We start from the raw sequence: 12911 nt of genomic DNA, 5'->3' as shown, positions 1-12911 counted from the left end.
TAATTACTAAAAGAGAAGTTATAACAATATACTATAATAAAAGTTACTTGAAAGCGGTGTCAGCAAACTAGCACGAATTTTTTTCCTTCACAATTTCATGGACAGAAGATTCATTCTTACCATAGATCTTAGCAACCTCAGCATATAATTTATTTCCTTATTAAATTGAGAACTGTCACCTTTTCACTTAAAGTACTTTATGGCTGCTCTCTGGCATCATCCGAATCGCCATCATCACTACTCTTTTGCTTTGGGGCCATTATAAAGTAAAGGTTACCTGAACACCAACACTGCAATCCTGTGAAAGTCAACCCAAAACCCGAGATGGCGCTGTGGAGATACTGGACAAAGGGGTGATTCATGTCACATGCAGGATGGTGAGAACCTTCATCACAATTCTCAGAATGGCATGCAATTTAAAACTTACAAATTGTTAATTTCTGGAATTTTCCATTTAATATTTTTGGGCCGTGGTTGACTGTGGGTAACTGAAAACAGAAAGCAAGACCATAGATAAGGCGTAACCACTGCGTTTCCCCGAAAATAAGACCTAGCCAGACAATCAGCTCTAGTGTGTCTTTTGGAGCAAAAATTAAAAATAAGACCTGGTATTACATTATATTATGTTATACCAGGTCTTACATTATAGGAAAATAAGACCGGGTCTTGTATGGTACGGGTATGGTATGGGAAATCTCTACCCAATCCCAATTGACTAGAACACTGGGTGACAGAAAATTAGATTAACGTTAATATTGAAAAGAAGGTAAAACATTCACACAAGACAAAGCTCCTTTAATGAAGTAAGAAGAGTACTTCATTCATATTCCATGACTGTTTGAAACATCCAGGAGAGCTAGGTCCCGTATCTCCTCTAGAAGGGTATACAGGCTTCTTCCCTTGGTTTGGCAATATTTTTCACAATCTTCCTGAATGACGTTTACTTTGACTTCTTGGGCAAGCTGAGCTTCCTCCACAGACCTGGTTACTTCTTTCACTAAATCACTCTTTAGCAAGAGGGAACTCTGATGAAAAAGTCCTTTGTCTGGTATCATGTATGGTTTGTTGCTAATTATTTCAAGCCTGATGGTATCCGAATGGCAACGTGAGGCCTGTACAGATATTCTCACCTATCACAGAGGAGAAAATGCATATTATTAAATCACATTCTTTGCTCTTTACATTGAAAGTGATATTGGAGGTAAACACAGACTTACTGTTACGTGGTCAAACAAATGGAACGTAACAGATTCCCCTCCTGTTGTGGTTGACGTGATTTTGTTTTGAAATCGTTGAAGGAATCCTGGTTTCCATTCAGAATGGCTGTCTGGGCCACATGAAATCACTAAACCATCTTTATTTTTCAGATAAGCAGCACCTTTAATCCCAAACCTGAATCATTGCCAGAATAAAAATCCAGAGATAATGTATTCTTAGTACCCAGACCTTGAAATGTATTCTTAGTACCCAGACCAGAGATAATGTATTCTTAGTACCCAGACCTTGAAAAACGAGAAAGCTAGTTTTTATTCTAGATTAAAAACATCTTTTCCTGTGATTCACCTCCAAATATTTACTTCATTGATCAGATAGAAACAAAATAACTTGCTAAATAAGAAAGTAAAAATCTATCCTAAGACTGATACAGATATACTACATTCTAATCTCATTTATACTTACATAGTGGATTATATATTACATTATATACATATGGTAACTGCAAATAACTGCTAAAATAAATATTTTACTAAATTATATCTAATGTACTGTTTGGGTTCTACACTTTTAGTTTGACTAGGATTTCTTAAGCACTATTATGTTAGACAGTAACATACCTTGGTATAAACACAAGCACACCATTTGTTCTCATTGAATAAATAACACCATCGGCTATGCAACGGTCCTCGGTTTCTTGGTCTTTGTCTTTAAAATACATGCACTGGAAGAGCTCAGTAGACTGCTTCTGAGAACGCTGTGCTGCCTGTAAGAAGAAGCACGACCCTAAAGCATGATGAGACTTCCCTGATACTCCCAAAAGAAACATGGAATTCATAGTCCTACAGAAAGGATGTCTTTAAAAAGGCTAGATTCTATAAAACTATTAATACAAATATTCTGCTCTAGTAAGAATTAAATCAATTTTTGTGGGAACTAAACCATCTGGTATCATTCTCTCAAAACTGTCTTAGAAAATTAATTCTTTAAGAAAGCAACCAGTTTGTTATTCAGAACCTGTGTCTAGATCATTCGGGTAGAGAAAAAGTATCCATATCTATGTCTACCTTTTTTTCAAGTCTGTCCTACCAAAATCCTGTTGGTGGAAGTATAAATTAGTACTACTATTCTGGAGAAAAAATATGTATCCAAGTTCCGTATGTGTGCACCTTTCGACTCAGTGATTCATTATTACCGGGAATTTATCCAGGCAATAATCTGAGAAGTCTGTAAAAGTGTATACGCAAGGATAGTTATAAAACTGAATTGCCTGGAATAGCGTTACCCAACAGAACCTTCTGCAGTGATGAAAATGTTGTATATCTGTGTTGCCAAATAGGTGGCTACTAGCCACACATGTCTATTATGCCTGTAAAATGTGGCTAGTGTGACTGAGGAATTGAATTTTTAATTTTTTTTTAACAGGACTTTATTGGGGAACAGTGTGTACCACAAGGACTTTTTTTTTTTTTTCCAAGTCAAATTGTTGTCCTTTCAGTCTTAGTTGTGGAGGGCACAGCTCAGCTGCAGGTCCAGTTGCCGTTACTAGTTGCAGGGGGCACAGCCCACCTTCCCTTGCAGGAGTTGAACTGGCAACCTTGTGGTTGAGAGCCCGTGTTCCAACCAACTGAGCCATCCGGGAGCTCAGTGGCAGCTCAGCTCAAGGTGCTGTGTTCAATCTTAGTTGCAGGGGGAGGAGCCCACCATCCCTTGTGGGACTCGAGGAGTTGAACCAGCAACCTTGTGGTAGAGAGCCCACTGGCCCATGTGGGAATTGAACCGGCAGCCTTCGGAGTTAGGAGCATGGAGCTCTAACCGCCTGAGCCACCAGGCTGGCCCTGAATTTTTAACTTAAAAAAATTTTAATTTAAATAGCCAACGTGGCTGGTGGCTATAATATTGCACAGCACAGAATTAGAACATTGGATATAGAAAATTATATTAAACATTTAGTTTCTAACTTTCTGTATCACCAAATGGTCTAGTTCTATGCTGAGCAATATTGAAGCCACTGGCAACAATATGAAACACAGTATGAGGCAGCTTCTAAAACAATGATGTAACTATATTGACATGGTGTGCTATCAGTAACAGATGTGTTAAGTGAAAAAAGGCAGATTTCAAAGTAACAGGTATGGTCTGATATTTTGATAAATAACAAGCATTGTCTAGAATTATTACTAATGGTTATTGCTGGGTGGTACGATGACAGACGATCTTTTACATTTCTACAATTTGGGAAAAACATCTAACCTATTGTTAAATCTGCTATATCCACATTAAGCTATTTCATAACATGTGTAAATGTATTGAGAGCTACTGGACAAACTGTAATTTTTCATGTTATTTCACTGGTTAGGATTCTAGAATTTAATTTGCTAGAATATACGGTACTTCATTCTATTACACCTTAAAGCTAATATTCTCTAAGCAAAGAAGATGATGGGTAAGAGAAATTCAAACCCCCTTACTCGGTTTCTGTTGTTGATATGTCTGCATAATTCCTCAAGATCTTTGTTGCTGAACAAATTTTCCTTAGTTTCCATTTTCTTGTCTTTTGAAATGGCTGCCATTAACAATCGGTGTACTATAATATCTGAATATCTTCTTATTGGAGAAGTAAAATGAGTATATTTATCTAATGCAAGACCTTCCAAAAGAAACCAAAAGATCGAAATAAACAAAATGAATAGTTTTTAAACAACCTGCTCAAGGTTATGGCCACAAAGGAAAACTTGATCATTCACCATAATGGTGGAACTCTTCCTCCGCACACGATCCGGTGGAGAAATACAATGCGTTAGACATGGCGTGCGTGGCCATCGATCGCAGCAGCCTGTTTACAATGGGATCGCTGGGGTCATTTGCGTTATCCAGAGAATCAGCCAATGTCTTATTGGACCTGACAAAAATACGGAAAAACTTTTATTTAGTCCCCAGCAATCATTTACAAGTCAACACTCTGAAGAGAACACTTGACTCATCAGTCTGAATACTTTCATCTGCCAGGAATGAAATTTATTGTGGACATATTTCAGAAGGAATTCTTTTTAACTATGGAAATCTAGTTTGAAACCGTTAAGGTTTAAAAAACAAAAGTGTGTCACAATTTAAATACATTTCTTAAGTAGTAAAGAGAAATGTGCTGATATCTACAGTGTTAAGTTAATGTTAGTAGGTTGTCAAATACTTGCTGAATTGAATTCCCAGCACCCTTAACCTTAGACATCCTGTACAGGGCAAAGAATGGACTATTTCTTTTTTTTAAATCAAGAATTACTGAGCTAGAGGGAGTTAAAAAAACAAAACTAAACTAAACCTGAGGTACACAGCAAAAGAAACCTAAATTATTTTTCTTCTTTTTTTAAAGATAAAGAGATAAGGAAACATTTTATTTATTTACTCTCAAATAACACTTTTTTAAAACCCAGGAAATATAGAATTATATTAAAAATTAAACTAAAAATACATCATATACCTAATTCAGTTCTGTAATGTAGCCCACTAAGAGAAAAGGGGAAAGGAAGATGGAAAATGAACAGAAAAGTAACGTGACAGAGTGGGCACTGATGTGAACTTTCAAGCTCAACAGACTTGGGTTAAAATCCTGACTCTGATGTGACTGGCTATTAAATTGTAGTCAAGTTGCTTAACCTCTCCAGACTTAATTTCGCTATCTGTAAAATACGAATGACACAAGATGATGTCTGAGAGCTCCTAACACACGTGCCTGGCACATGCACAGAGCTCCGCCACCAAACAAAAGATGTTGTCATCTAAAGATAAGAGGGGAAAAAATCCGTTTTGAAAAATGAATAAAACATATTTAATTAGCACCTGTTAGTCGACAACAAACTTTTAAAAAATCCTCTTTATGTATCATTTTTTAATAGGGGAAATATTTTATTTTGGAGGTAGGGAGTAAAAAGTCTCATTCTATGGCGGGTTGGTATAAATTGACCATCAGTGTGCTATCTTATAATATTACCACAGAAATGTGCTGTGTTTTTAAAATATTGAAATAAATAGGATTATTTTTGGGTATTTGCCTAAGGGGTAGATGAGATTAAATCAAGGGTAACAGGTTCCTTATTTCTATATTACAAATTACAGAGGGTCAAAATTATGCTGCAACAGACTTGTTTTAATTTTAAATCTCTATACCTACATTATAGTAAATGAAGAAAGCCAAGAAGTTTTCTATTTTTGGTCAAGGATCTGGCTGTCCCATTTTAAGAACTACTGTAAGATAGTAAGTGTACAGCACTCCCTTCCCCCCTCAAAAGAGAAATTACCGTGTATCTATAAAGAAGCCTTTTGCTTTCGCACATTCTCGCAGTTCCGAAAAGAACTCCTGGTGTGGAGGAGGGTGTTGGCGCAACAGGGCCTGATGCGGGAAGCTCTCCCAGATCTTCTTGGCTACCCAGTGGTTGGCCAGGATCATGCATTCAGCTACTGTCTCGTGCACTTCCAGCGGCTGCTTGGGGATGAGGTCACAGATGTTCTTCTTCTCATCCAGCTGTATGCGAACCTCTACCCCTTCCAGTTCCAGGGCACCATGTCGTTTAGCTCGGACATGGCGTGCTATGTCAGTCAGCTTTCCAACTGCCCACACTAACTCCTCTAGCTTGGCTTGTCTGCTTTTCTCATCCAAGTCTCTGAATTCTGGAATATCATCAATGATGCTGAAGTTTCCATCCAGTAGTTCCTGGGCTGCTTCATAAAACAGTTTGTATGCTGATCGAATAATGGTTCTGCCATACCACACTTGCTTAATTTCGTAAGAGGTTTTATCCAATTCCCACAGGACGCTTACAGCATACCTACAAAACCAGTAACATTGACATCTTTATTTAATTCTTCCATTCTTGAAGCAAGCAGTAGACCCTGAATGTCACTGGAAAGAAATGGCATTGCTACAGGTTTTTGGTCTGTTGTCTCAATTCAAATACTCCACCACCAAATCAAAGTTAGACTAGGTTCCACTGAGTTCTGAGCAAATCTGAAACGAGTTCACATGTAATGTTATGAATCCTATCTTACAGTTCTCCATTTTGATTAGAAGAGCATAGCACTGACAGAGGGAGTCAAGTCTATTGGGCTCTCTAGTAAAGAAGAGGAAAGCCTTTCATATCCTACAGAATGACACTGAACTATATCAGTTTTGATGGTAGGTAAATTAGCAAAAGTTCATTTAGTAGAGAACCACTTAGCTACCAAATTGCTCTATTTAAAAACATATGCAACATTTGCAACTCATAAAAAACAAAGGGCTGATTTTCCTAAAATGCAAATAGCTCATATAAATCAATTACTAATAGATAAAAAACTCAAAAGGGCAAAAAAAATGAAATAATTCACAGAAAAGGATACGTAAATGAATGTTAAACATATAAAAACTGTTTGACTTTACTCACAATAGTTGAGTTCAAAATGCAAATTAAAACCACTCTAAGATACCATTTTCATCTATTAAACTGGCAAAGATAAAAAAAAATACAACACATTGTGTTGGCAAGGCTGTGGGGAAAGAAGCACATATATTCTCATATATTGATGGTGCGAATATGACTGTAACCTTTGGAAGGCAATTTGATTAAATCTGATACAAATACATATACCCTTTGACACAGAAATTCCACTTCTAGGAATTTATCCTCCAAATACACTGTACTTTTAAAAATATGAAATGACTATGTTCCAAGTAATTTAGTTGTTTTGCTTGTAATAGCAAAAGATTGGAAACAATCCATATTTCCATAGATAAGCAATTATTATTAACATGGAATGATCTCCAAGATACATCATGCAGTTAAAAAGGTGCTGAACAGTATACATATAATGTCACCATTTGTGTAAAAAAGAAAGACCAAATGTCTATATTTTTGTGCATGTGAATTACATCTAGAAAAATATGTAAGCAATTGGTAATCGAGGGAAAGTGGTAGGAGGGGGTGTTTCACTTTTTGAACCTGTGAATTTTAGACTATATAGTTTTATTACCTATTCAAAGACAGACAGAGACTTTAACAAATATCACGATCCTCATGCCAAACAGCCTCAACCAGAGAATATATATATGCACCAAGTTGTACCCATTTGTTCCCAGACTTCAGCTGACTTTAAAAAGCTAAAAAACAGAAGAAGCAGCCTCACAGCTAGAGACAGCAGAGGAGAGGAAGGGAAGGTTAGAGAAATAAAGCTGCCTGAAAATAAGTGGTACAGAGGGGTGTAGAGGATACGGGGTGGAGAGTGGAGTGGTGAGCGTATTAGAAAGAAGAGGAGGAAGAGGCCAAAAGCAAGAGCACCAGGCACCACAGGTAAAAATAATGAACAAACTCACCTATCAACACCTCCCAGGAGGGAGCACAAATCAGCACTAAGGATGGAGGGCAGCATGTCATAGCGGCGGTCTGCTAAATAGTAAGTGGTGGCCCTGTGAACAGACACATATGCGGGAACGTGACCTTCAGCAGCAAGGAGAACTGCTGACTGAATGGGCTGCTGGGAGGTAAACGGCCAAAACCACAGTACAAATTCCCTAAGGCTGTTGTTTTTCATAAAGTGCAGCCGACTGGGTAATAAAGCTATTCCCATGTTCCCACTTTTCAAAGCGGTACCGCTTTGGGCTGAATATACTTCCACTGATATAAAAAAGAAAGAAAAAATGACACGAATCTTAGTTGTATAAGAAAAATTAGAGTGTAACGATCCAGTGTTTATATAAAATAGTATACTGCTACATGAAAAATTTAACCCATTTCAATTTAGAAGGAAACAATGTGTGATAAGTTTATTTTTAAAAGGCAAGGTACATTGATCAAGGTACTATTTTTCTAAAGAAAAAGGGAAGTGGACCTCAATTTTTTTTTTCCTGGAAGGGATCTTTAGAACTGTACAGAACTGTGAAATCTTTGTTTTGAAAATCTGAAATGCACAGTTACAAAATACGTTACAGTCACATATACATCATCATAGTGCTGATTCAAATAGCATTACCTTGTCCTTGCTTCAATGTCACTGTAAGAATTTGGTGCCACAAAGTGTGTGACATCTGCAATGTGGACCCCAAGTTCCAGGTTGCCATTACTTAAGGTTCTGACTGAGAGAGTGTCATCCACATCTTCACAACCTTTGGGGTCAATGCTAAATACAAGATGGGTTTTCCTCAAGTCTTTACGTTCTTGTTCCTCTTCAGGACTCACCTTCCAGGGATTTTCTGGTGTGTTTACTGGCATCTCACACATCTGTACAACGAGAGGCTAAATATTCAGCAATTCTCACACCACACGTTTCCTATAAAAATCTACTCTCTGACATTCGCCATGTGACCTCATAGAAATCCCACTCATTCCCCATTATCTTCTGCACTTAAACTATGCTTGCTTCTTTTGATCAATAATGATTTATCAGGTGCCTCAGAAACTGTGCTAGAGTTGGAAAGTCAGGAGTCAATGGGAAAGACACAATCCCCTGCCCCTGAGGACACTTACTGTCTGACAAGAATGTCCTACAACTGTCACCAGCCTCTTTAGTTATGGGGGCTGGAGCAAGAATGAATGAGTGGCTTATAAAGAGTACAACATCTACCCCATTTTCAAATGATCCATTTATTTAAGTATAGTTGAGCTTTTAATTCAAGACAAGCCCCCAAAATAAAATCAGCATGTCCCAAATATGAGAAGCTTATTCCTCAAAGATAATTTAAGCAGGACAAATCTAGGGCATTTTCTCTCCATTATTACCTGTTTAAGCCATCAATTTGCAGTTAAGTAGGCTAAAAGGGAAGAGAATTCTAGCCCTGTGATGTCTAATCCATGCTTTACTTCATTCTAACATTTTCACTAAGAGCTGAAACAAGTCAACAAATAATTTCCAGAAACTAATGTTAAACATAAAAATTTAATAATGTAAAATATTCTAAAATATTTTACTATTATAGCTACTGTTCTGTCAAAAACTCTAATGAAAATAAGAACACCCATATGCTGTTGATAGCATTGCAAACTGGTTCAATTTTTCTAGAGAACAATCTGCCAATACATAACAAAAGCTATTTAAATTTTTTATGACCTTTGATTTGGTAATCTCACTTTAAGGACTACATTCCAAAGAAAATGATCAAGAAGAAAAAATAAAAAGCAATGTTTATAAAAGTGTTTGAAGTAGCATTTTTTGTAATACTGAAAAATTAAACAGCCCAAATGCTCAATAACTGAGGAACACTTAAGCAAACTAGAGTATGGCAGTATACAATAATTTGCCATAACAATTAAAAATAAGCAGGCTATGTCAATATATAGGAATAACTTTAAGTGAAAGAAGCAGAATGGAAAACAGTATGTACACACTATAACTATAGCCATGCAAGAAAAATAAACAAGATTAACGAAGATTTTAAAAGATAACAAAGTGATGGAAATAGCTGATGTTTTATGTTCATAGAATTTTTGTTTTCTGTAAAGGTTACAAAAACTGTTTCATAATGAGCATGTTTTTTCTTGTTTTTGTTTTTTTTGACGCATGGGTCAGAGATGTATGGAACCCAAGAAGCTGCTCCCTGCAGCTTTCTGCAGGCCTCCGGGTGAACGATTATGACAGGGAGGGGAGCCTAGTGGGTCTGTACCCTTGTAGTTGCTGGGGATGGATGTATACTGACTGTGACACACTGACATGCCATTTTTAAGCACAGTTGGAAAATGTAAAATTTTGAGAGCTGTGAGGCTGTAGGAAACTTACTCTGCACTTGAAGCTGACTTCAGTCTGGTCCAAACACAGAATAAAGAAAGGGGAGTGAGATTTTTCCATTATCTGTAGCTTTAGATGGTGGGTTGTGACATAGTATAAAGATTTTTTGTTTTCTGTCTTAATGATGAAACATACCATAACAAAGGCAAAAAGAAAATATACAAAATACCTTCCTTTCACCAGACCAAAGTTCTAGGGGAAATCTGACCTGAGCTTCTGAGAAAGGGGCAACTGAAATACTGTTTTCCACCAGGATGGTTGCAATTTCTCCTTCCAGATCTCCGATTCTTCCTAAAACACGCACAAAATGTCCATTTGGATACACCGATGTCGACTCCCAGGAATCAATGCGCACAACCACCCTGAAGTCCTACACAAGGGGAGGAAAAAGCACTGAGTGCAATGCCAGGGGTAAGTGGGTCAGTTAGAAGTACCTAGCAAACGAGATAAACAGCATCAAGCTCCAAAGAGAGAGGCCAATTTGCAAATAGTGGGGCTTTCTTTGGCGTTGTTCTTGTTTTACTAAATTGCCAGATGGTATATGAATACTTGGCCCAGTGCTTTGAAGGGAGGCATTACCTCTCTACATCAAATAAATGGGCTGGAAATTTTAGTCTGTTAAAGAAAGCCAATTGTAACACATTCTAGTTAACATTTGCGACACAAGGGAAAAACCCAATTATGCATAGTCCAAATTAAATTTCAAAACAAAAATCTCAATTGTGTGTGTGTGAGTTACTTTACAATTTCTCTGAAATTATTTTCTAATTTTTTAAGACATCTTTTGGTGGGGAAGAAGGTATCAGTGTGAACTGAACCCCGATGCTCCCAAATTTCAGCAAACCGTGGAAAAGAAAGCTGTAGTAGCACCTGGCCTGGGAAAGCCTGCCTAAGGCTTCAAGAGGTCAAGGTGCACAATGACCAGGTTACCCTGCTTCAGTGTCTCATTTAGAAACGGCGAAACATCAGGCAAATCAAATTGGGTGAGCTTACACTCTGAGCCACCGTAAAGGTTAATTTCTAACTTTCTTGTTTATGTCTTTTCTCTGGTGCTATATTCCTTTATGGATAATCGATTCTGTGAAGTACCACTATATCATCCCTACAGGGCAGGGTGATCGTATTTCTGTATAACTTGCTAGAAGAAAGCGTGTTAGTGTTGGCACAGTGTATCTATTCAAAGTTTCTGTGTTGGACAGCCGGATAATGTATGTTCTCTCTAGTTGTCTTACACAGCTCTTTGTAGGACGATTTCTCTCTGGCCTTCATTTATTAACTGAGGACTACTTAATAGACGGTTCTATATATTTAGAATTTTTAAAAAACAGGATCTTGGAATGCCAGATGCCATCGATAATTTAACCCTTCTTATGCAAAGGAATTAACAATGTCTCCTGGTACTGCTCAAAAGCTGGCAAAGACAGAAGGAAAACAGTAGAGGTACAATGTCAGCTACCTGGAGGGCTTCTGCTTGCTGAGTGCTAATTCGGATTTTGGGAATTCTGTAATCCCAAGGTGTAACTAAGATTTTTTGAGCATTTTTGCCCTGAGATTGGACCTCTTCTTTGGATGGAAATGTCACCACATAATCCCGCCAGTTCTTCTGAAGGATGCCCATCACTCTGCCTTTGGAAAAACAGAACAAAACAAAGCTTTAAGTGGTAAAATGCCACCTATCTGGACTTTGGCCAGTTCGGCAGTAAGGAAGAAAACACAACATCCCATTTTTTCAAGCACATCCACATAAGTTGAGAGATGCTTCAACATTTGCCTTCCTAGCATTTTATTACACCTATTAAGATGGGCTTTTTCTTAAGATAGATAATTTTTTATATAACATTGTCAGTATGCCCTTTCTTCTGTAGGGCCTGACGTAACATTTAGAATCCATTAGTCCCACCTTGTCTTTTGCTCTTACCTTATCAATCTCAGGTTTAGAAATGTTGGGAAAAGTCAACGATTTTCATTTTTTTAACCCATGCCCTCTACTTCCATTTTCACTGTTTTTGCTTGTATTTTCCCACCAGCCAAGATCATTTGGTCCAACACGACACACGGAAAAGTATACAAATCGTAAGTCTGACACACAACACTTTTAATCATCACTGATTGAAGTCAAGAAAAAACAAACTTTAATAGTTAAAAGTGCTATCTTTTCTTTTCACAAAATGTTTACTGAGCCCCTACCAGGAATCAGGCCCTGTTGTAGGTGCAGGGAATATAGCACTATCAAAATACAAACTGCTTGATTTCCTGGAGTGCACATTCTCGTCTGGGTGCCTGTGGGGCTGGGAAACCGACAGTAAAAAATAAATACACGTGAGGTAGTGACGATTGCTAACAAAGATACAAAGTAGGGTAAGGTGACTAAGAGTGATAAAAGGCCAGAAGTGATAGCTATTTTAAATAAAGTGACATATGAGCAGAGACTTGAAGTGAGGAAAGGAAGGATGAGGACGTTTGTGGAAAGCTTGTTTCTGGTGGTGGAAAGGACAGCTTGGTCAATGTGGCAGAAGCAGAATGATGAACAGGAAAATGACAGAAGGCAGCCCCACCTAGCAGGACCGTGCAGGCCAGGGCAAGGACTTGGGATTTTATTCTGAGAGAAACAGGAGGCAGCCACTGGAGAGTTTTGAGCAGCGATGTGGCAAGACCTAGATTTTTAAAAGGATTACTATGGCTCACAGTGTGGAGAAAAGAGTATCTGGGAGCAAGGGTGGGAGCAGGGAGACCAGTGAGGAGGCGGCTGGGAAAATCTCGCCAAAGGTTTCTAGTGGACCAAATTAGGAGAGAAATGGAGGGGAATGGAGTGGCTGCATTCAATGCGAGCTGCCAGGACCTCCTGACTGGTGAAAGAAAAGTCGATGATTCCAAGGTCTTTGGATTGGCCAATTGGAAGAATGAATGAATTTGCCATTTATGGAGATAGGGAAAGACTTGGGGAGGAG

The 12911-nt window shown here is 38.0% G+C and overlaps 1 protein-coding gene across 5 annotated transcripts in view; it reads right to left on the bottom strand.

Annotated features, from left to right (window-relative positions):
- Positions 1-774: 774 nt before the first annotated feature.
- The window catches only part of DIS3L (DIS3 like exosome 3'-5' exoribonuclease), a 30726-nt gene continuing 18589 nt past the window's right edge, over positions 775-12911 (bottom strand). For all 5 annotated transcript variants that reach the window (XM_081048170.1, XM_081048172.1, XM_081048171.1 and 2 more), the window contains 10 exons: positions 11420-11589; positions 10172-10333; positions 8215-8462; positions 7559-7651; positions 5511-6038; positions 3963-4117; positions 3687-3865; positions 1836-1981; positions 1218-1392; positions 775-1130 (listed from right to left, as the gene is read on the bottom strand). In XM_081048170.1, coding sequence (XP_080904296.1) covers positions 822-1130; positions 1218-1392; positions 1836-1981; positions 3687-3865; positions 3963-4117; positions 5511-6038; positions 7559-7651; positions 8215-8462; positions 10172-10333; positions 11420-11589 — 2165 coding nt within the window. In that variant the 3' untranslated portion in view covers positions 775-821. The remainder of the gene's footprint in view (positions 1131-1217; positions 1393-1835; positions 1982-3686; positions 3866-3962; positions 4118-5510; positions 6039-7558; positions 7652-8214; positions 8463-10171; positions 10334-11419; positions 11590-12911) is intronic.

This window comes from Rhinolophus hipposideros (genome assembly GCF_964194185.1).
Source record: "Rhinolophus hipposideros genome assembly, chromosome: 5".
Classification (NCBI taxonomy): Eukaryota; Metazoa; Chordata; class Mammalia; order Chiroptera; family Rhinolophidae; genus Rhinolophus; species Rhinolophus hipposideros.
Note: the sequence above shows the minus strand (reverse complement) of the source record. Positions and strands in the feature narration are given on the sequence as shown.